Source organism: Pteronotus mesoamericanus, unplaced genomic scaffold (assembly GCF_021234165.1).
Source record: "Pteronotus mesoamericanus isolate MK-2021 breed Mesoamerican mustached bat unplaced genomic scaffold, CSHL_Meso_final scaffold_705, whole genome shotgun sequence".
NCBI lineage: Eukaryota > Metazoa > Chordata > Mammalia > Chiroptera > Mormoopidae > Pteronotus > Pteronotus mesoamericanus.
The window spans coordinates 5684215-5708737 of NW_026555326.1; the positions used below are offsets into that span (position 1 = coordinate 5684215).

The 24523-nt window shown below is 52.5% G+C and overlaps 1 protein-coding gene across 1 annotated transcript; it reads left to right on the plus strand.

Annotated features, from left to right (window-relative positions):
* The first annotated feature begins 6498 nt into the window (after positions 1–6498).
* KLHDC8A (kelch domain containing 8A) lies at positions 6499–13316 on the plus strand. The gene is made up of 6 exons (XM_054562812.1): positions 6499–6607; positions 6988–7584; positions 10204–10368; positions 10590–10805; positions 11396–11497; positions 12365–13316. The coding sequence occupies exons 2-6, from the start codon at positions 7209–7211 to the stop codon at positions 12556–12558; spliced, it is 1053 nt and encodes a 350-aa protein (XP_054418787.1). The 5' UTR covers positions 6499–6607; positions 6988–7208; the 3' UTR covers positions 12559–13316.
* Positions 13317–24523: the final 11207 nt, after the last annotated feature.

Below are 24523 nucleotides of genomic sequence, written 5' to 3' on the forward strand. Positions count from 1 at the left end.
CCTCACATCATCTTCCCCGCCCCATAAAAGGGCCCAGAGCCTTGGGTCCCATGCACGCCAGGTTCAGACAAGACTGCACTAGCAGGGAGGCAAGGAAGGAGAAGGAGCCAGGCCAGGAGAAATCCTCCCCCTACAGTGAGCCATAGTGATGCAGTGATAGAATAGAAGCCCAGTAAGTGTCATTTCTCAGGCGAGTGACATCCACCTGGAAATGAGGGGAATCTGGGGGGAGTGGCTGCTTTCTCTCCAGGGTGGAGGTGAGACAACAGCCTCACAGCCCGAGTGTGTGTCCTCCAGATCCAAAAGCTTTGCTGGGATGAGGGACTTCAGTAGGAAGTAGCAGGAGAGCCTTTTGTTCAGCCTTTTGTTCCAGGAAGGCCTTACCACTGGGCCTGCAGAGCTCCGTGCACCCCCTCCTTCAGAGCCTGCCGACTGGAGAGCCACCCCGTTACTCCCCATCCGTGACAGGCAGGCCGAGCCATCTGCCAATCAATCTCCGGCGCCAATTTCCCAGCTGGAGCAGCAGGCCAGTGTGTAAATCATTCAGAGCCCTCTCTCAGCTCTCAGGACATGGAGCTCTTTTAATTAAGAGGAATGGAGGATGCTGCTGACTCTGGAAATGGCGATATTAACTTACTAATGGGCATTTAAAAAGCCATGTTTGAGCGGTCAGCCGCTGCCTTCCCCAGCCTATGCCCTCTGCTTCTCTGCGGAGCTGCCGAGGCCCCAGCCTGGTGACCTGGGACAAGTGGACACGTTCTTGCTTTTAAAGGAAGAGCCAGAATCGTGGCGACTTGAGCCCTGGAATCCTCTGCCTCCCATCCTGGCAGCCAGTGGGAAGGCGCCCCGGAAATGCCAGGACCCCACAGGAAGTATGATTAGGTTTCCGGGGGGCTGCCCACGGTCTACAAGGTGCCGGCCCAGCAGCAACACCTGCAGCTTTCACGGGCCCCTTGTCCCGGCCTGACTGCGGTGAAACGGAGGTGGTGGCGGCAGCACGGAGGCGGGGCAGGGGGGCCCCCAGCCGTCCCTCTGCTGACTGGACCTTGGGGCGCTGGCAGCGCCTGTGAGAGCCGTGGGGCCAGACCTCTGTGTGTTTGTACCACCTGGAAAAATGTGGGGTTGTCCATTCTGGAACCTGCTGCTTTGTCACTATGGCTAAGCAATTCTGTCCTTAAGGCTTCCTGCTCCATATGCCCCTGGTAGCACGAATACTCCAGCTGGGAGAGACCTCAAAGTGCTGTCTCCTTCCTCTTCTTTCCTTTTAATTTCACAGACACAAGAATGGACATGACTTGCCCAGAGGTGCAGAACGTCAGGCAGGGCTCAACGTGGGCTGGAATAGAGGTCCCCGACTCTAAGTCCTGTCTCTGTCCTACTGCCGGTATCTCCCAGGGCAGGCGAGACCATGGCCTCTCACCTCGCCTCATGCTGGTGTTTGAATTTTCTGATGCTCCTGGCGCAGGAAATTCTTCCTTGTTTATAAGCCAGATCCTCAGGCTTTATTATAAGCCCCATTTTCTTTTACAACTTCCTCAATAAACACAGGGAAGCAGCCAAGGTCACTTAGCGAACATTTCCCTTCCTGCTGGCATGACCAGCTCACACATTGAACAGCAGGGGATTGTTTAGATGCTGTGGCGGCTCCTTCCTACTCCTCAGAAATACTAAACTACCCTCAAACTCTTTTTTTTCCTAAATCATGCAACTCCTGAATTAGAAAACCAAGAGGACCCCTTCCCCAACCCTGCCATCCCATGCCTGAGATCCACTTTCCAGTGTCCCAATTTTACCTAAATAGGCAGGAAGTTGCTCACAAGCAGACAGATGCAGTCCTCTACTGATACCCAGTAAGTCCCTCAGGGCTCCAGGCATAAAGCTAGGCTCTGGAGGAGGAGGAGGAAGCAGGGCGGGGAGTTGAAGAAACGTGGCCAACTCAACTCTGATCCAGGCTGCGTGGCCAGCAGAGGAAGCTCTAAGGTCTGAGGCCACTTTGCAGGACCCCATGTGAGCATCTCACCTCAGTGCCACGTGAACAGATGCAGATCGCGGTTCTGACTGCTGGCCCCTGTGTCACACCCTCTCCGATCACGTCTCCTCGAGCCCTAAGTCCTTCCTCTGGCCCAAGGTTAGGACAGGGCAGACGGATCCCCGAGGAGACTCTGTCCCGCGTTGGGGAGAATTTCCCCTTCCCTTGATCTGCAGGCAGCCTGCGTCCCACCCGGAATACAGCCCGGAGCTTCCCGCGACGAGTAAGGAGGTGACTCTCTAAGGGAAGGGCAGCGGCTGTCCTTAGGTTAGAGTGGCATTAGGCTGCAGAGGAAAAGATTTTTTTTTCTCTCCAGGAGAAAAGATATTCTGTCCAACACAGAGGTCCAGAAATGAGTGCAGTCAGGGAGGGAGCGAGCCCCAGTAAGGTACCTGCCGTGTGAAACTGACACCTGCTGCGTGGGCCCATGGGCCTGATTCACAGATGGCCGGAGTACGAAAACTTGTCGTCACACGAGAGGAAAGAAGATCTTGGTAGAGCCCCTAGTATGTGCCCAGGAATTACGCCTGGCACCTCCTTCCTCCTGTAACCCCAGAAAGCAGGTTTCCTTCTTCCCTTTTCACAGGTGCGGAGCTGAGATTCAGGGACAGAGTGACTTACTCATCATCACACAGCTAGGAGGCGGCCGCCCCAGGATTCAGGCCCAGTCTGTCTGATTCCAGCGTCCACACACTTCCCCAATGCGTGCGATCGCAGGGGCACTGCAGAAAGAGAGCTGAGGAGAGGAGGGGCTCCCGGCTTTGGGAGCTGCAGGTGGGTCCCGCCAGCCGGTATGGGGCTCCACTGAGGGTGTCCAGTTTAGCATTACTGAGGAGGGGGAAGGAGCTGTGCAGGAGCAAAGCTCCTCCTTCCCCATCCCCAAAATGTGCCCTACATTTGGGATTTCACCAGTCCCTTCAAGCCCATGGTTTGCCATGCTGGGGATCTGCCTGGTTTACAGGGAAGAGACGGTCCTCCCACCGCCACCTCAGCTTCCCCGAAACCTACCAGAGTTCAGTGGAGTCAGGCCCCTGCTGAATACCTAATAAACTCAATGAGTTTTTTATTTTAAAAGTGCGCATTTTATTGCATGTAAATTAGAACTGACTAAAATCCAGATGTGACTTTTTCAGGGGTTGAGCACCCCTCAACAAGTTTAACTGATGCATCTGCATCATAATAATAAAGACTCCAAGGTACCAAAGGCTTTATCTTTCGAGACCCACAAACTTTCTTTCCTTCTTCGCTTGCCTACCCTCCCAATGCTACCCTGTGACCAAGGCGAACACTTGTTTTAAGGGAGAAGAGGAGCACAGGCAGGATGCAATGCAAGGTCTTAGAGCAGGAAGCCTTTAGGTTTGACCCGAGGAAGAAATTCCTCACAGGAGAAGTGGTTACACGCTAGACTGGGCGGGGTGGGTCACTGGGCCCCCGCCTCTGCTTGGCACTCCTTAGAGCCCAGCTTGTCACACACAGCCCAGGCATGGAAACTGCAGGTGATGCAGGGAATCTTAAGTGGTGGTTGCTAGGTTACAAGCTTCCTCAAAGTGCACTCATTGTAAAGACTAAAGGATGTCACCTGGCGGGAGGAAGAGCTGTGGGGGAAGGAGTGGGGAGATGAAGAGAAGCCCAGACTTCCAGGACAAGCAATTAGGCCACCTCCTGGAAGGCATCCTGTTCTCAGTATTTCCCAAGGGTCTGAGTTCCTAAAGCCCATGGTCCTTACAGAGGGCGGTGCTTGGGGGACAGGAGCATTAGGTTAGAAATAGGCCTATTCTGGGGCTGGATTCCAGTCCTTTCCAGTTGTGCTGCCCAGCACAAACAGCAAGGCGATGGGAACACTTTGGGGTCTGGGCTCCTGCCTTCACTGTAACTGGGCAAAAAGCCAGGTGAGAGTCAGAAAGCTGGATGTCCTTAATAATGTGCAATGCTTTCATTTGGGATTTTGTTGTGATGACGTGAAAGAGCATTAGATGTGGAAGTCACAAACGAGACCCACCCTGAACAGCTCACGTGGTCGTAAGGCAGTTACTTCATTTCACTAAGTCTCATTCAGCTCCTCGTCTGTAAAAACCAGATACTGACGCCTGCCCTTGCAATCTTTCCCAGGATTGTTTTAGGATTATGAGAAAATGGCCCTGCCCAGTGTGGCTCAGCCAGACCCTCATCCTGTAAGCCAAAAGGTCATGGGTTTGATTCCTCGTCAGGGCGTGTACGGGAGGCATCCAAAATCAATGGATATATCCTCAGGTGAGGATTAAAAACAACAACAAAAAAAAGATTATGAGAAAAGGATGTACAAGGGCTTAGTTTAACTCTATGAGCTATGCAAACGCAAAGTAGTATGGAACTCTACAGCTGCTTATAAAGCTGCCCCAGCTGCAGTGGGGGCGTGGGGCCACGCGAGGCCTTGGCTCACCGCTTCGGTCGCAGGCTCAGCGGGCGAGAGAGGCTGAAGAAGGACCCAGACTAGCTTCTCTGAGGAAGGCCTATGACTTCAAATCTTCCTGATTTTGTGAACACAGTTCAAATTGAGGGTTGAGAGTTTGTTCTCTATTCCTCTGAGCAGATTGTGATCCCTAGGAAAAAGAGAAATGTTTCCTGTGAAACTTCATTAATTCAGAACACATTCTTTTGGAATTTATGAGTTCTTAATGAATAGAGAAAAAGGAACACAACCTTCCTCTGTGATGGTTCTAGAGCTGCTTACTCTGTAAGTACAGAGAATTCAAACTAAAATACAGTGGAATTTCTAAGCTAAGGACTCATGGTTTTGAGATGGGCCTATTGGGAATTGTGACTTTTGTTCATCACAGGAAGTCATTTCTAAGGAAGGGACAAAATGTTTGTGCTTGTTCTCAGTTCTTTTTTGTTTGTTTTGTTTTGTTTTGTTTTGTTGACAGTAGTTGTAGTAATAACGACATTCTTTTTTTTTAAATAACAACGTCCTTAGCAATGTACCAGGCCCTTGTTTTATCTCAGAAGCTGAACTGAACACTTTGCAAATAATATCTCATTTAATCTTCATAAAAATCTACAAGGATATATCCATTCCATGGAATGCTACTCAGAAATAAAAAGGAATGAACTATTGGTACAGGCAACAACTCGAATGAATCCACAGAATTCTGCTGTGGGAGGAGAAGCCAGTCCCAAAAGGTTACATACTGTACAATTCTATTTATATAATATTTTTGAAATGACAAAATTACAGAAATGGAGAACAGATTGGTGGTTGCCAGGGGCTGGGGAGAAAGGGATGGAAGAGAAGTAGGTGTGGCTATAAAAGGGCGACGTCCAGGATCCTCGTGGTGATGAAATGTCCTGTATTTTCACTGATCAAGTTCCATATCCTGGTTCTGATATTGCACTTGAAGTTTTGCAAGATATTTGAGGGAGACTGAGTAAAGGGTGTTCTTACAACTGCATGTGAATCTACAATTTATCTCGAAATATAAAGGTTAATTAAAATAATGTAGGAAAACCGGGGCTCAGAGTCAGTCAATAATTTCAGAGCCAGAATTGAAACCCAGGCCTCTCAGATTCCCAACACTGAGTGTTTCAAGACTCCACTGTGTTCACATAGGCCGAGGACCCCACAGGCCTTGTAGTCCATCAGACCAGGTGGCCGCTGGAGTCATGGGCAGCTGTTTTATTGGGGACTGCTGTCCTGAAAAGGCTGTTAGGGAGTGGCTTCCAGAGTTATTTGGCAAGCCCTGTGGGCTGGTGCTGAGGGCCACCACTGGGTAACCAGGCTTCTCCTTCCCCAAGTGTATGAAGAAGGGGGTGAGGGAGTGACAGCCTGTGAGTGTGCCCCTGTTAGTGTCTCCGGTTGTGTGTTCACATATCGGTGCATTTGTCAGTTTCTCCGTGGATATGTCTATTCGTGGAGGTGGGGGGGAGGTGATGTATTAAGTATACATATGTGTGCTGGTTGGCGTTTACATTGTTTGGAGGCGCCTGTGTCAGGTCTGCGTCGATCACACCCACATCACTTGATTCTATTAGGTTAAACCGCTTGGTAATAGCTCCCCCTAAGCAAAGCTGACTGTGGAGCCAGCCTGCCAGGAACTGGGTCTGTGTACTGTGGATAATGTGGGTAATTGGACTCTCTCCGCCTTCTCATCCAAAACAAACATTCGCAAACCTCCCACCCCCACACTGGAGGGAGTCTGTCCCCCGTCATCTGGGCACTTAATGCCCTGATATTCCTGACCCTGTAGACAAGGTGAGCGGCTCCGCCAGGCCCCTTCCCTCCCCCGCAGGCCGGGAGCTGCAAGGGCTTATGTAAAGAGGTCACAGCTGCTCCGCCGCGGGGCGCACGCGGACTCCTGAACAGGTGTGGCAGCGGCTGCGGGTGGGGATGCGTGGAGCAGGCTGGCCGGCCTCCTCCCCCGCGGCGGCCCCTCTTCTCCTCTGCTGTTCATTTATTCTCTTCCTCTGCATGTCTGACAGCGGGGTGCGGACTGGGGAAGGATAGAGCGCCTGTCCGTTGCTCCCCGCGCCACTGGGCGGGGGCTGCCGGCTCTCGGGTGATGCGCTGTCTGCGCCTCGCGCCACGCTGCTCCGCCGGGCTGGGTAAGTGGCGCGGGGGCGGGGACGGGAGACTGCTGGGAGGTGGGGGACAGGTAGCGGTGGGAGGCGTGGACGCCCAAAGGTGTTAACTCTTTGCTTAGCTGGGCGACAGCCAAGAACCCGGAACCGAGAAAGCCCCTGCCCCACCCCGCACGGCCCATGTCCCCCGCGCTCCCCGCTCCCCCGTAGGTTTCCAACAAGCTGGCTGGTAGGCGTGGAGGACAAAGCGTTACAGGACGTGGTGCCGCCGCGGGGTGGCGCCCTTGGCCGTGGAGTCCTCCCTTTAAAGTTGGCCCTTGGGCTGGGAGCCCGCCCCGCTGCCGGTGCTAGGAGGCGAGGGCGCTTGGCACAACCGCCCTTGACTCGCCGCGTTTCTCCCTCAGGGCCCAGCGTGGATGCCACGGGACTGCTGAGTCTTGAAAGCCCGTGAAGCGCTGGCCGGCGTCGGGGCCCTTGCTGGCCCGCGGGAGTGGGATGGAGGCGGCGGGAGGGGACGCGGAGTAGCCGGCGCCTTCGCTCCCCCGCCCCCAGTGGCTCGCACCTCTGTCCGGGCCCTGGCGCTCCGCGGCGCAGGGACGCGGCGGGAGGGGTCCCCGGGGCTGCCATGGAGGTGCCCGACGTCAAGGACTTCCAGTGGAAGCGCCTGGCGCCACTGCCCAGCCGCCGGGTCTACTGCTCCCTGCTGGAGACTGGGGGGCAGGTCTATGCCATCGGGGGATGTGACGACAATGGTGTCCCCAGGGACTGCTTTGAGGTCTACTCCCCCGAGGCTGACCAGTGGACCGCCCTGCCCCCGTTGCCCACTGCCCGGGCTGGGGTGGCCATCATCGCTCTGGGGAAGAGGATCATGGTGATCGGGGGTGTGGGCATTAACCAGCTGCCCCTGAAGGTTGTGGAGATGTACAACATCGATGAGGGCAAGTGGAAGAAGAGGAGCGTGCTGCGCGAGGCCGCCATGGGCATTTCTGTCACGGCCAAAGGCAAGTGGGGCAAGGGCTGAGGTGGGTGGAGAGAAGGGAGTGGGGAGACCACGGGGAAAGGAATGGGAGCCAGCACTGAGTTTGGACCCACTATCCCATTTGATCCTTAAAATAGACACTAAAACTAGAGACCCAGTGGCCTTATTTTACAGATGGGAAAACTGAGGCTCACCAAGGGAAGTGTCTAGTAGTTCCATATAACACCAGATCTCACTCCACCAGGCTCCTCCCAGCAAGCTGGGCAGGCTGGGCGGAGGGGAGAGCTGGAGGTCGGTGCAGTGATTCTGCAGACCCCTTCACTCGGCAAATGCAGAAACTACCACCCACAACACCCCACCCCCTGAGACTGCCTTGCACCTGCCACCAACTCCAGATGCATATTTGGGGTCCTGGGGATGTTCACACCATCACTGCCCCATCACCAGGCCCCACTGAGGGGGCTTTGGGACCTAATTCCAGGGCTCTCTCCCTACCCTCAAGCTCTCCCTGTCTCCTAATCTGAGATCCGGATAAGGCATCTTGCCTGTCTTAGGTTCTCAGGGCTGTGTGTGCTGACCCTGTCATTTTATGATTTTCATCTCGCTTTCTCCAAGCCTCTACTTTCCTTCTCTTTTGGCCTGGAAGAGCCCAGAGCATACACATGGCCCCCAAAGTTCTTTTGCTAAAACACAAAGGGTTTTATGGGAAGTGGTCCAGTAGGAATTAGGAGACCCCAAATCCAGACAGGCTTAATGGGATGCAGCCTTCCCTCCCTCTCTTGCAAAATCATCCAGCTGCCTGCTGGGTCTACTATAGAGCAGGAGCCAGGATAGCACCTGCTCTGTCCCTGGCACAGGCCAAGGTTCTAGGGAAGAGGAAAAGAGGCAGAAGTTCTGGTCTCTGTCTTCAGGAACCCAGGTCTGACCAAGGAGGGTGGCCAGAGAGAAGCTCTAGCCCAGAATCCTTCAGGGCAGAATGGTCAGTGAAGTCTCTACAGACTCCCAGTAAGAAGGATGGAAGGCGTGGAGGCCTGTGGGGAGACGGAGAGAGCACTCCTTTATCCCCAGGGCTCAATACGTGGTTCTCTAAGATGAAGAGCTAACATTTATTGAGTCCTTACCAAAGGTGTTTTATATATGTTAACCTCTTTGATCCTTACAAGCTGTCTGATGAGGTAAGTGAGATTATTATCCTCATTTTAGAGAGAAGCAATGGGAGGCCCAGAGAAGTTAAAAAGCTTGCCCACGGTTGCACAGTAAGTGCTGACTGAGTATATGCCCTTAACTATGGCATTGAATGGGTTCATCAATTACTTTAATAAGCATTTATATGCCTGCCTGTCAGGCATTGAACCAGATGCCAGGATCATAACAAATTCTCAACAACCTGCAATCTATTGGAAAAAACAGACAGATTATCTCAGTAACGTACAGTGACTAGAGAGAGGCGGGTGTCATGGCAAGAACAGAACCGGTGCCCTCAGCCCAGCCTTGACGCTCAGGGACACTCAGGTGACTGAAAGGATGAGTGGAGGGGCCTGAAGGGTTCCCAGCTGGAGGTGTGTCACAGGTGACACAGGCCTGGGAGAGGGGGAGCTCGTATATGCTAACTTTATTAGCAGGTCTCATCTCACAGCCTCAGGCGAGGGTTGGATTTTTTTTCTTTCTTTTCGGTAAGATTGGAAAGGAAAAGGAAGTAATGTTCATTCCTTATATACTCTTGAAGAAAAAAGACCCCCAAGAGTCCGAGGTGGTGAGGACTGGCTACTGGGAGGTGGGAGTGGGTCCCTGCAACATAGAGAGCCCTGTGGGGGGCTGTGTGCCTGACAGACTCCAGGAGGTACTGGGACGAGGCCCAGGGACACGTCGATGCCTTGTCCATCCTTGAAAAGCCACCTGCAGCCAACAGCAGCAGAGCATGAGGGGCACCTGCTTTTCTCAGAGTGCTTAGCTCACTGCCTGGGCAGGGTTTCTTGAAAGGGCTAGTTTTCCGTCCTCCATGCCTCCCCTCAGTCACCGCTACCCTGCCCCATTTAGTGTAGGTGCCTCCTGGAGCCCACAAGCTTGCCGGTATGTGAAGGAGGATGGCACTCCCCCATGGAGATAGCAGAAAACAGAGGCACCAGCACCAGTCCAGTGTCCCACAAGGCCAATGACAGCTGGGCTGACCTCATTTCCAAGGGCTCCGGCTAGGCCTAGAGAGCTCCAGTCTCAGAGTGCGTGGGCCATGCCACTTCTGGAGGGGATATGAGAGCAATGCCCTTCCTGTTTCACATCCCCTCTGGCACCCCCAGGAAGGAGGAGAACGTACGGAGCAAGGCCTGCAAAGGGTTGTCCAGGTCTAGACTCCACCGCAGTTTGCCCCTGTGTGAGGCCTAGTGTTTCGGGCTTCGTCAAGGGCCGGACACCAAGGAAAGCTAAGGCATGCAGGCCTGACGTGGCTTCAGGAAGACCCAGGCTCAGTGACAGCAGGGACTGTAAATATTGCCTCAACCCCACTGACGTAGGTGGCTCACTCTGGCAGAGTGGTGGCTGGGAACCCGGCAGGGCCTCAGTGCTGGTGGCAGGTGACGAGTACTGATGGGCCCTTCTCATGGCGCCTGTGGGCTGAGCCAGGGTTGCATGTGAACTTTCTCCTTAGATTACCGAGTGTACGCGGCAGGCGGGATGGGCCTAGACCTCCGTCCGCACAACCACCTTCAACACTATGACATGCTCAAGGACATGTGGGTGTCGCTAGCACCCATGCCCACCCCGAGATATGCTGCCACCTCTTTCCTTCGAGGTTCCAAGATCTATGTGCTGGGTAAGGCCGGGTTGTCTGTCCCACCTCGGTCCTTCCTTCCCCACTTGTGTAGGTCCCCATGGGAAGCAATGCCTGTGTGTAATGCCTTGGCACTAGAGGGTGAGCATGCTGCCCCATCCCTCAGGGAGCTCCTGTACAATCAGGAAACAGAAAGGGAAACCCAGTCCCTGGCTTCGGGGTCTTACTCTTCTGCCCAACCCCCACCCTGGTGTGTTCTCCAGGGGGACGACAGTCCAAGTATGCCGTCAACGCCTTTGAGGTCTTTGACATTGAGACTCGGTCCTGGACCAAGTTCCCCAACATTCCCTGTAAACGGGCCTTCTCCAGCTTTGTGACGCTGGACGACCGCTTGTACAGCCTGGGAGGCCTGCGGCAGGGTCGGCTCTACCGGCAACCCAAGTTCCTCCGGACCGTGGACGTGTTTGACATGGAGCAGGGTGAGCTGCGTGCCATCTGCCTCTGGCTGTCTCCCCCACCGTCCCTCTCTCCCTCCCAGCCTCCCAGGGCCACTCACCCAGCTGGGTGAGCCTTTCAGAAGTCTAAACACCCCTCTCCATTCAGGGATACTCTTGGGACCAAATTCTTTCATCTGTACAGGGCTCCCTTTGGTGGATTGGTTGTTTTTATCAAAGCTTTTGTCCACCTATTGTCTCTTCTTACAGCATCCGGGCAGGGCCGGGTGAGGGAGGGCTTTTTGCTGCTTTTACTCAGGGAGAAACGGAAAGATCCTGACTGCTGTGCTAGCTGCCTCTAGTTAGATTTTCTCCAGCTTAGAGCCTGTGAGAGCAGAGGTGGAACAGGTAAGTCGCTGCAGGGCATGAGAGTTCCCAGACTGCCGCCAATATGGGAGAGGGTAGAAGCCATGGAGAGTGTCATTCAAACAGCAGGACATTGTGTACGTTCTGAGCACCCCCAGTAGATGGAGTGGGGACTCTGCCCAGGGTGAGAGCTGTTTGTGACTCAGCGTGTATTGGGGTGCTGGGGTGGCACCTCGCTCTCTACATCCTGCTCTCATCCATGCCTGTAGGGGGCTGGTTGAAGATGGAGCGCTCCTTCTTCCTCAAGAAGCGGCGGGCAGACTTTGTGGCCGGCTCTCTGAGTGGACGGGTCGTAGTGGCCGGAGGACTTGGTAAGGATGGAGCTCCCGGGCTGGCACTGTGGCGCTGGTGCTCGGCAGGTCGTTGGCTCTCTGCACGAGCAGGAGAGGCAGGCTGGCTCCTGCCTAACGCTCCGTTCCAAAGACTCCAAAACATTCCCTTTCTCCTAGCCTGCACTTCATGTATCCACCTCTGGGCCCCAGATACAGGCTTTCTGTCCTCTCACACAGGGGACACTGAGGCCCAGAGAACATAAGTGGCATACCAAAAACCACATAACACAGGGGTGCTCAGCACAGACCCTTGGGGGCCCTAGCCAGGAATGACGGAGACAAAAGTGTGGCAGGGATCGGCCTTGGTCCTTTCTCTGACCACCTCTTCTCCCTGGACACCTGACTCCATCATGGAATAGGAAAGCAATTTGATCAAATGTGTTAGTGTGATGAATTCGGGACTTGCTGTGTTACCCTTCCAGAGGTTAGTGGTATTTTGAATGCAGAACCCCAACGTCAACGGGGGAAAGAGAGACAGGCAGCGGGCTTCCAGGCACTTGCTCAGTGTGGACAGACTCCGCTTCGCCAGCTCATGAAAGGAGCGCCATGTCTCACATGCCACGTGGGTCACTTTTTAGTGCAAGGCAGGAGGGAGGCGATAGTGGTTAGGAACTTCTGGTAAAAGCTGGGGATTGGGGAAAGAAAACTTACTCATGAAGAGATGAAAAGACGGAAGGTGGGAGAGGCAAAGTGGCTGATTGACCAAAGCTCCTGGCCCAGGGTAGGGAGGAGCCACGGAGGCAGTTGAAGTACCTTGGCTTCTGCAGGTGGCGGTGAGTGAGGTGGGGTGACCGCAGGGCATGGACTGGTGGCTGGCCACCTTTGTAAGTTCCAGTTCCCTTTCAGGAAACCAACCCACAGTCCTGGAGACCGCAGAGGCGTTCCACCCAGGGAAGAACAAGTGGGAGGTGCTCCCGGCCATGCCCACGCCCCGCTGTGCCTGCTCCAGCATTGTCGTCAAGAACTGCCTCCTGGCCGTGGGGGGCGTCAACCAGGGTCTGAGCGACGCGGTGGAAGCCCTGTGCGTCTCGGACTCCTAGCTGTACTGGGCCCGGTGCCTTTGCCCTGGACCAGATCACCTGACTCTTGACAAGAAAAATGGTGTTGTCAACACAGTTTGGGCCCCTTCCAGACTCCAGCTCCTATCAGCAGCCAGTGGGGGCCAGGTTCTGGGGCTTAAGTGACCTCCCTCAAGCTCCTAACCCTACCAGTTCTAGAAAACTATAAGAAGTCCCGATGACCGCCAGCCCCCGGTTGGAGCTCAGTGGCCCTCAGGGGAGAGTCCTCACTTACTGCTCAGGCAGAGAAATGCACCTGCCCCTCTGTGAGCCCCGTCTCTCCCCATCCCCAGGGTAGCTCTGACCCAGAGGATGAGCTGCTGCTGCTGTCCTTTCCCCAGTGCTCAACTAGTGTCAGGGTCTCTTAAAATGGAAAATGGAGAAGGGTTGGGGGTTCCCAAATGCCTCTGCCCTCCCTTGGTCTACATCCCTTCCCCACCTGCTGGTCAGTTGTGAGGCTGCCCTGCTCAGCAAGAATTGCCCTGAGAGCTGGAGGCAGCTGAGTTGGAAGGGAAGCTGTGGACCGATCTGTGCGGTCAGCCTTGGCCAGGAAGGGCCCACGCCTCTCCAGGGTGTCGTGCGGGTGTGATGCTGGGGAAGGAACAGACTCACAGCCCAGGCTCTGCTCACTCCTGCCACCCCTCGTCCCAATAGCCCCAGAGCATTTCTCTGTGAAACCTCATTTACACTGTGGCATCAAAATCCACAAAGGATGGATTAATTGCACTCTGGTTAACAGCAGCAGCACAATGATTAAAATCTATATTCCTATCTTCTCTGGCATCTTGGTGTAGGGGTGGGGTGGACAGGCAACTTGGTGCGTGGAGAGAACCCCGTGAAACAGTCCCTCTGATAGTCTTAGGATGAATAGAACCCCAAGTGACCACCTATTCTTGGCTGTTCCCTCTGAGGAGGTTTCACTTTCAAACCACCACGTCCCCTCACTTATAGTATAAGTCACCTCACTTAATAGTAAAACAGTGTAGTTTCCTTCATGAGAGAATTGAGACTGTGTGCGTTAAACACCGTCGCGTTAGGTAGCTGACTTCCTCAGGTTACTCCTCCCATCTCAATTCGTTCAGCCTAAGCTCGTTTCTGCCTGGCCCCCAAAGCTAAGGAACATGCCTCCTCTGAGTCTGTATAGCACCTCTTTCTGATTCCCAGAGATTTTTTAAAAAGCTGTGCTAGCACCGGGGATACAAATATGAAAAAAGACCTGCTCCTGGGGCGTTGCAGGGGAGCCAGGAAACACTGCACGATGGTTTGGTCGTTTCTCATGAGGCAGGGAGAGGGGAAAACCGGCTCCCTGCCTGGGTCCGAGGGTCAGGCCGAGCCTCCTGGGGAGGCGGCTCCTCGGCTGAGCTGCACAAGTGGAACCTGGGACTTCGAGAGCTGTGGCTTTCCTCCTTTTCTCTGATACCTGGCCTTTGTCCTTATATGGGCCCTGCAAGGGCACTGCCACCTGCTGGCCCAGCCTCGCCTTCCCACCCAGCTAGAGGCATGCTGTGGCCACGGGTGCCCCCTGGTGAGCCAACTGCAGAGAGGCCTCTTCTATTAATGCAGACACCCCTAGTTCAGTTCTGCCTCCTGAACTAACTGTTAGAAAGTGGGGCTGAAGGGGCCACAGATACTCTGAGGCTGGAACAGCATGTTGGAGGCAGCTGTTCCACAGTCCCGCCCTGGCCTGGCTTCCCCGTTCCAACTCCATTTCTGCCCTGCCCCCCTTGCCTTCCCCAGAAAGGTGTTTACAAACAGGAGGTCCCCCTACTCTTTCCTAGAGGAAGCCAAGCCAGGCCTGTGGGTGTGTGGGTGGGTGATTTCCATGTGCACAAAATAGTACCAGATCCGTGGATGAGACTGAGGCATTTTAAAACGGTGAAAACTGCCCTGGCTGGTGTGGCTCAACTGGAGCATCATCCCACATACTGAAAGGCTGTGGCTTTGATCCCCAGTTTGGGTGCTGATGAGAGACAAATTGATGTTTCTCTCTCTCATTAATGTCTCTCTCTCTCCCTTCCTCTCTAAAACCAAACTTTTTTTTTTTTTTTAAGATTTTATTTTTAGAGAGGGGAAGGTAGGGAGAAAGAGAGGGAGAGAAACATCAATGTGTGGTTGCATCTCGCGTACCCCCTGCCAGGGACCTGGCCTGCAACCCAGGCATGTGCCCTGACTGGGAATCGAACTGATGATCCTTTTGTTCGCAGGCCGGTGCTCAATCCACTGAGCCACACCAGCCAGGGCAAATCAAACATATGTTTTAAAAAATTAAGAAAAATTAAGTAGTCGAAATCTTGGGGTACAGCCAGCCCTACCAGTTTCTCCCTGTTATGAGAATGAGGGATTAGCCACTGGAACCTGTGAGGGCCACTCAGGGCTATGGCTGGTATCTGCTGAGGACTTTCCTCTTAGAGGTCCATTCTGGGGAGACTCTGGGGGTGCCTGGGAAATAGGAAATGCAGTGGCAAATCTCATGACCGCACCTCATGGGGCCACGGAGGCAGCTCCAGATCTAGGGTTGGGTGTCATGGCTTCAGGCCTCACGCCTCCTCCTCCCCCCAACAGACTTCCCTATCACCATCCACTCTGGGAAGTTCTCACTACTTCATTTCCCAGCCTATAAAAAAAGCCACTGTGATGCCATCTTACAAGGTGACAGCACCAGCTTCATCCCCAGATCAACTCTATGAGGTAGGCAGCATCGCCCCATTTTGTGGATCAGAACACTAAAGCTCGAAGATGTTATGTAATGTGCCCAAGGTCACAGTGAGTGACTGAACCAGGTCTGAAGCTAAAACTTAGGACCACCACGCTGCGTTGCCTCAAATGAAATAGCACCTATCAGCTGCTCTCCACTAGGTAAGGAGTTCCAAACGTCAAACCTCGAAGGATGGAGACTTTGTGCTCCAAGGAATTAGCAAGGAAAGATTGGGAAGGGCTAACATGAACTGTGCATAGAATCTCCCTAAACTTATATCTCAGGAAAGTTCCCTCTTGCTGCTGTTTTCCATTGGTGATTCCAAAGCTTTGTTTCACCCTGAACAACTATCCTGTGCCTGGCTCAGCCCTTGAGTCCAGACTCCTGCCGTCAGGCATTGCAGCCTTGAGAGCGAGATGGGACTGAAGCTGCAGTTAGCTGTTGGCCTTTGGGACTGAGAGAGCTGTTGGCCTTTGCTAGTACCACCCAGAGGCACCTCGCCCATGGTGGCCACAGGGAGCCCAGATGAACTGAGGATGTCCGAGTGGGGTTCCAGAAAAGAAATCTTAAACTGCACTTTGAAAGAAAGGGGAGGCCAGCCAGGCTTCCAAACAAGAGACAGGGATTGAACCATGACTGTCATGTGCGAATTGCTCCTGGGTTGTTGTTAACCTCTCTGCGTCTCGGTTTCCTTATTTGACAACTGAGCAAAACAAGGCCTCACTATGAGGTTAAGAATTACCTACTTTATATAAAACGACTTGCGTACATGAGGTGAGTGGCTACATTGTTGTTTTTGTTGAAGGAGAGGTAAAGGGGTGCACAAGCACACTGGGGAAAGGGCTTGGTTTACTGGGGGGACAGCAGCACGTGGAGATTCTAAGGAGGCGGGGCGGGGCGGGCCGTGCAGACGGGCAGCTCCGCATTGGCCTTACGTGCCCTGCTAAGGAGTCTAGACTTCATCCACATGGAAAATTGGAGCAAACTGAGGATTTTAAGTGGAGGAGCATTGTGATCAGATTAGTACCCCTGGAACATGGAATAACCAGAGTTCCTCTTCTGAGGAAAATGAGGTATTAAGCAAAACTACCAAGGCACCATCTAAGATTAGGAATAACCCCAGTTGAGGTTGGAATCCCCCTAAAAACATGCAAGCCAAGGTTTCCAGGCATCTCTGGAGGAGGGCCATCTGCTGGGCAATCAGGTAGGGGTGAGACTGCGGAGAGTGGACAAGTCCCTCCCCTCCATCACCTCGTTTCCTCCAGAACTTCTTTCTAATAACCTCTTGCAATTGCATTGGGCTTTCTGACCCACAGAGATCCCGCATGGGAGGTAAGGTATGTTGGCCTTTTCCAACTCCCATTTTACAGAAGAAACTTCGGACTAACATAGGCAGCATAGCAATTACGTGATGGGAAGGAAATTCTAGCCCCGCTCAAAAGAATGCAAAACAGCACACCGTTGACATGAGCTAAGGAGTAGGGGATGGCAACAAAGTCTGTCAGCCATCCATGCCCCCAGGTGGTGACAGAATAGGACCAAAGCCTAGAGAGAACTGGAGTTATCTGGTGAGATCAAACAGTTGCAGAGGCAGAAGCTCCGTGTTAGAATTAAGTGATGGCACAAGACAGGCAAGAGCTGAAGAGGCCAGCACAGGAAAGGGCCCAGGCTGGCTGGGCAGGTAATTTTCCAAGTATATTCTTTTCCTAGGGCTGCTGTGACAGAATACAGCAAACTGGTGGCTTTAAGCAACAGCAACTTATTTTCTCACAATATTAGAAGTCTATTGTCCCACAATTCTAGAAGTCTGAAATCAAGGGGGTGGAGGGTACTTCCTTGCCTCTTCCTAGCCCCCGATGGCTCCCAGCAATCCTTGGTATTCCTTGGTTTATGGCAGCATAACTCCAACTTCTGCTTGTTCTTCATATGGCCCTCTCTCTTGTGTGCCTCTGTCCAAATTTCTCTCCTTATGAGAATTAGGTCCATGTTAATCCATTATGACCTTATCTTAATTACATTGGTATGGACCCTATTTCCAAAAGAAAGATACATTCACAAGTACAGGGGCTAGGACTTCAATGTATCTTTTGGAGGGACAAAACTCATCATTAATGGATGGATGAGTGTGACAGGAAGAGCCCCCGAAGGCTGAGTTAATCTGGGAAGGCTTCCTAGAGGAGCCTGCTACTATACCTGGGCCTCATAGAATGGGAGGCTGGTGTGCCAAGTGCATACAGGAGTGGGAGGGGCGTGAAAAGTGGTTAGGAAGCAAGTTGGCATCTGCAGATCTTGAAGGGTGAGTGGGCAGATGCCTGGAGGGGAAGAGTTGGGGGAAGGTCAGCGTAGGTGTGATGTGATTGTTCTTGCCTCATCTCTCAGACCCCGCCCACCTCCTCACACTCAGCACCTATCCCCTTGTCCCAACCCCCTGCAAAGAGTAACAGAGGAGAGAGGGATGGTGTCTGGGGAAAGAGAGGCAGGCCAGCTGACCGCAAGGACAAAGCGTCTCTAGAGCGTTAGAGTGTCCTGGGTTAACTTCATGTACAATCTCTTGTGATATTACCCTTCTTATTTAATGGTTTAAATTATGGGCTGTTTTTCCAAATATTCCCATTCATTTGAGCTCCCCACACAGGTATGTGACTGGTTCAAATAACACTCAGAGTCCAGGGTTCGGAGGATATGAAGCAGAGCACCAAGAAATGGCTGTTCACAGCCCAAAGGCCAAAGTGAGGACCCTCTTCCCAAGAGCAAGGGAGCTCTTTGCAGATCGAGTGCAGCTGGTGGTGTTACATACCAGACGGGCTTCCTGCAGCTGCTCCCAGCATGCTTTGGGCCAGCATTTCCATCCCTGCCCCCACACTCACACATATATACCTCACACACACGGTCTGAGAACAGGTGCCCAGGCTCAGAATCCTTCTAATGTGGAAAGTGAGCTGCTTCGGATTACGCAGTCCTCACCAGTATAGATTGTTCATTGCTGCTCCGTTGTATTCACACTGCAGCTCTCTCCCTCCGTTACCCCGTGCCACAATTTGTCATAACGGTCAGAGGGACCTCGTGCACCCTTGCATCGCTGTGGGCTTGGGGAAGACTGAGATGGGTCTGTTTTACAGATGAGGCAGCTGAGACCCAAAGGAGTCCGGCGACTCCCACATGTCACAAGCTTTGTAAATGGAGCCATCCATTCTTCCTCAAATACCTTCACATGCTCAGCACCTGGTTCACACCTGGCACAGATCCAGCACTGAATAAACAGGTGTGTCCATGAACCAGTGGATGGTCCCTTTAAAGTAACAACTTTCAACTAGTGTGCTACACCGGTGTGCCGTGGGAATTTTTAACACGTGTAGTACCTATTTAGTCAGGGACACTGACCTCTTTTCCCTTAGACTGTCAAATTAAAAAATGACAATAGTCAATACAACAAGTCATCCAATGTAAATGAATCAAAATTATACCTATTTTTTAGTCAGATCGGCAAAAAATATATTTTTTCTTGTGTTGCAGAATTCTAATAGTTAATTTATGAGGGCCTTGACATGAAAAAGGTTGAAAATTCCTGCTTTAGAGGAAGTAAGAGAAAAGATCCTAGTGCCCCAGACTCAGTTCTTCCTTTGTCCAGAGTGACTCCTGGCTCCGGAGACAGTTTCCAGCTCCCCTCCCTGCTCCTCCCCTCCCCTCCCCTCCCCTCCCCTTCCCTTCAGGCAAAACCTCAGTTGCCCCTACCCCCTCCAAAGAGGAAAATAGTTGGCAGATGACTCAGAGGGTGGGGGGCGGACTGGAGGCTTGGGAAGTGTTCAGTGACTTGATGCCTGAGGTCCACTTTAGAGTTGATGGTGTTTCTGGTGGCTCAGAGAGAAATCTGTCTCCCTCGGGCTCCTGGGTCCCCCTGGCCCTGCTTCACCCTCCACACAGGAGACCGGGGCAGGTGAGGGGCTCAAGGCTTGCAAAGGGGTGCGGGGGGCGGGGGTGACCTCTGGCCTGCTTGGGGGCCAGGCTCCTCCTCTGGTCAGCCTTGACAGGAGGATGTGGCTATGCCCTCAGGGCCAGGGACCTCTCAAGTCCCATTCACTGTCCCTAGAGGGTGACCTGCCCTGCCCTGCCCTTCTTATCAGGTGGATGAGAAGATGGACGTATGGGCACCCAATTTACCATTCAACAGAGAATGGGCCTTGGTCCTAATCTCAGTTTAACTATTTACATTATTAAAAAAACAAACATTTTGAGCACTGGCCTCTGAACCAAAAGTTTGCTGGTTCGATTCCCAGTCAGGACACAGGCCTGGGTTGCGGGCCAGGTCCCCAGTGCGGGGCGTGCGAGTCCATGTATCTCTCACACACTGATGTTTCTCTCCCTCTCTTTCTCCTTCCCTTCCCTGCTCTCTAAAAAAAGTCAATAAATAAAATCCTTTAAAAAAACATTTATAAGGGAATAGTAACTTACAAATCCCTTTCCCAGGCTCCTCACTCCATGATCAGCGTCCCCACCTGTGAATGAAGGGGACTGGCTTGGAGCTGCCCTTCCAACTTGTTTTCCTCCACCTCAGACCTCTGCTCCCACCACCTCTGGGAAACCAGCTCAATCCCGGGTCGCCAATGACCACTTCATCTTCGCTCTTCTCACCCACGCACCTCTCAGACTGGTCTCTTCTCTGGTCCCACGGCCGCCTCCTTCCTTCAGACCCTCATGGTCCGGCCCGGAGACAACGTCACAGCCTCCCTACTGCAGTTTCCCACCCTCCATGCTCCCTTCGACCCACCCTCCACCTCACTGTTCGCTTTCTCCTGACCTCCCAACACTTTCCCATCCACCATCGGACTATCTTGTCACAGAGCTCAAACACCCTCTCTCAGCTCCCCCAGCCCCCCAGACCATTCCCAGCCTCTGTCTTGGCCCCTAAGACCCTCCACAAAGGTCCCACTCATCTGGCCTCCCCTCTGTACCTCTGCCCAGTGTTCCCCCGAGGGGAGGCCGTTGGGAGCAAGCAGTTCCCATGCGGCTGGCCTCCCTGTCTAGCACAACCTGCCCCCTCTGCCCAGAGTGCCCCCTCTCTTGTGTATCTGGTGAATGCAAGCCATGGCCTCCCCACCTCACCCCCATACAGACAAATCTTTAGGGACTCCTCAGGACCATGACAACATCATTAACCCTTATCGGCCCAGAGCACTACCATGCTGGGCATGCAGGTCTAAATGTATAATAAATTACTGAATGGAATGATGTGTAGCAAAAGACAGAATTGAATGAAAGTCAAGAATCAAAGAGCCTAGGACAGCACCAGCTTTGAGAGTAATCTTTACAACGTCCCCACTTCCTCTGAGCCCATCTACAGCCTGTGGCTGGCACAACCATGAAATCAAGGAAATCAGATGTATTTCACATCCCTCTGCTTAGGAATTGGCTTCCCTCTCTCTTTGCCTTAGGCTCTGACAGGAGGGATGCAGGTCAAGATTGGGCTTTTCATAAACTGTGGGGATTGAGAACTAGCCTATTAACCTAGGCTTGTGATAACAGCCCCCAGCACCAGATCATGCTAGTGTCATTCAGGGTCAAGAGAAACGCTGGCTTTTCTCTCCCTTACCAAGGGCCGGGAGCTGGTGACCTGGCTAAAGAATGTGCTTTGCTTGGGGTTTACAGTCCAGATCAGCTTGAGAGGCCAAGGTTGCCAGTGGGAGCCAGGTACAGGGCAGGGAGGCAGCACTGGGCAGACCTTCCCCCCTGCTCCCTCCTGGGCACACAGCCCACGCCCTGCCTTGCCCCGTCCTCCCTCGACCTTCCGAATGCAGGGTGGCAGCTGTGGAGGCAGAGCCCGCAGGAAGAAGACATTCAGCTCCTTCAAGTGGGCAGTGTTTAAATGAAGAATACTGAGCCCTGAGCCGCAGTACCCACCACCATAAATCCTGGGCTCCTGGGAGCTTTTAACAGTTTACAAAGAGCCTCCCTGGTTCAGGGTCTTCTTTGATCATTTAGGAACTAAGGACTAGAGACACTGAGTCACCCTTGATAGGGGAACTCAAGCATTAAATATTTTAGCTTCAGTCGTAGTTGATAGGCTTAAGTCACTAATGCTGGTGAAAAGCTGTTATTCCAGGAACTGGAATGCATGACCATATGACTCCAGGAAGTCAACAACCTTTGTGCTCCAGGGGGTCTGCCAGCAAGGGAGATGGTATCTGAGCCATTGTGTTCCAAGGAAAGAACAGTGACGCAGGTGAAGAATGGTTGCTTAACAGATAAGGAAATACTGCAACTGCAACTCTTACCCAACTAACGTTTTTTCCAAACCCCTTACCTACCACCACCTCTGGGAAACCAGCTCAATCCCGGGTCGCCAATGACCACTTCATCTTCGCCTTTCTTCTTATAAAAAGGTCGGCTTGAGATGAGATGTTAAGACGGCTTTTGAGGGCACATAACCTGCTGTCTTCTCAGATCACCCGCCATCTGAATAAAGTGCCCATAAAGATTCAATCCTTTTCCCTACTCACTGCTTCTGGTACTGACAGGTAGCACAAAGGCTGCCCTTTCTGGTTTCACCCCGTCATGGGGCCAGCAAGGGGCATCACTAGATGTAAAACCCCATTCTCTGACTTCTATTCTGAGACCCATGTATGCCCTGCCACATCCAGATCAACAGATCTTGTACTCAGGATCTAACCCAAGGCCCTTACTTCACAGCATCAGTGAAAAATCAATAAAATAGTAGATGTGAAAGTGTTGGCCCCAGTGAAGTTGGGGGGGGGTATTTATATTTATTTATACATCATCTCAGTCCATCAAGGATCTTAGATGACTTACAGCAACCACACAGCAGTTAGTGGAAAGTACTTGGTGACTCTGGGTGCCCAGTGGATGAACCCCATGAAGCCTTTACCCCATAGTGAGCACTGGTGCCCCCTCCACTTCTCTACCCCATCGGAAGGAGTTACACAACCTCAGAGACTAAGAAAAGGGTGTACGAGGGGCAGGAAAAGAGAAAGATCTTCTGGCTTTGCCACTAACAATGAGATAAGGAGATACTTTCTAAAACACTGACCAGAAGCCCTAGACTAAATCTACACAAATATCCACCCACCTCACTTCCCAACTCTCAGAATCCCCTTGTTCTGGCTTTAAAACACCAGATCTGAGAGCAGTTTAAAGGCCCTTTCTCTCCTCTGCAGGTCAGGCTGCTCCCTCCCCTCACTCTGGCACCGAGCTCCGTCCTCAGGTTGTTTGCATGGTCACTTCCTAGCTCTGAGCTTATCTTAACTGTCCTCTGTCCCCAGCCAGATCAGCTGTAGCTTAGGGAGTGTGATAAGTCCCTTGCTGTCAGAGCTTCCCCCTCCACACACGACAGGCGCGTGCACACACTTGGGTCTCTGCCAGGATTGGGGGAGGGGACTTGGGAGAACAAGAGCCCTGGAGAAACCAGACTATAGGAAACCATCCATCTGACAGCTTCACATCTACCTTTATCCTACAGCAAGCCCACAGGCGGTCATGAGGCACATTGTACGGTGGGAAAACTATGACATCAAGAAGCACAGTCTCCTTGAGACTTGGGCAAATCAGGAGTCCTCTGTAAGCCAAAGTATGACGGGTGAGAGCACCGTTTCTGGAGCCAGGTTGCCCGGGCTCCCATCTGGCTCCACCACTTGCCAGCTTTGTGATCCTACACTGGCAGTTACTTCATTTCTCTGTGCCTCAGTCCCTTCATCTGTGCAATGGGGATAATCACCGGCTTCATAGAGTTGTGAGGGTTGAGCTCATTCATACTACAGCTAGCACTCAGTGTGTCAGCTACATGAAAGAGAATCGTTCCTACCTACAGAGATGCCAAAAGAGGAGAGATAGTCAGAGTCAATTAGGGGCAGAGCAGGGCACACCTCTCTCTTGCTGGTCTGGGGTGGGAGAGGGAATGGGGCTCCGGGAACTACTGTAGTCAGGGGTCAGTTACCAGGTGAACAAAAGAACGGAAATGCCTGAGATTTCTAATTTGCCCCTACTTAGGTATTGCAGAGAAGCTATAGCAGAGTGGAAATGGAACTCAGAGTTGAATTATCCAAATACCTTTTTATAGATGAGGAAACTGCCCCTTAGAGAGAAAGTCTTTTGCCACGACTACAGTGTGGGTTGGTGGTTAAAAAGGAGCCAGGAGCCAGGACTTCTGACTACTGTCCATCAGCACATGGTCTTCCCTCTGCTCCCAGGCCTGGCTGCTGGATAACATTCCATTCCCATTGTAATCAAGAGCTTGGGGACTGTTTTTGGTACTTTCAACACAAAATTCCCCTTAATTCCTCGTAAGCCTTACTAGAGTTTAGACTGTAAGCAACTCACTAGTTCCATCTTGTATTTCTTGAGTCCATTTGGGTATCACAAGGCAATGCACTCCTTAGGGGCAGGCTGTGATGTCAGACTGGCAGGATTTGCCTCCCGGCTAGGTGCCAGTGGTCTAGGACATGACACTATTTCCAAAATGTTTACTCAGCACCAGGGCTGGCTCAAAAAATGTTAGATTTATTATTATACCTATTATTGTACTTGTTCAGTACATATTTCCTGAATGAATGAGTGAATGAATGAACGAACGAACAACAAACAATTGAATCCTTGAAGGAACAAATTGCCTAAGCAGACCCCACCCAACTTGTGGTTACAGGCAAGGACATTCCATAGAACTTGCTAGACTTAGTTTGGTCAGAAGAGGGCAGCATTGAGCCAGGAATCCCAATTTGTTTAAGCGTTCGGGCTCTACAACGGCGTTTTTTGCCTCCCACCTCCCAGTCTTGGAGGACCATTTCTAATGTGGAGGTTCCTATGTAGGCAGTTCCACCAGGCCCTGAGAGGGGAAGATCAGCACCTTAAAGGCTGTATTGTCCACCGTCCAGGGTAACTGAGGGCTGTAACTCACTTCCGAGTTCTGGGGAACTGGAATTCAATGGCTGGAGTCTCAAGCCGAAAGTGGGTGGTAAACTGAGCCCTCCGGTCTGCAGCAGCCCTTTTCCCAGAGACAGGGTAAGAGCTCAGGCATCTATCTATACTAAGGCGAATGTTCCAAGGGAGTCATTAGCTCATCAGATGCAGAGAGCACTCAGCTGGCCCTTCTGCACTCTCTCTCCTACACTCGCCATTCTCAGCGTCTCCTCCCCTCTCTCCCACCCTGCCCCATCTTTCCTCACAGTTTACCAAATCCCACTCTCCCTCCTGCTCCAAGGCCCAGTTGGCAAGTCCTTTCAAGACCTACCTTTTAAGCCCCACGTG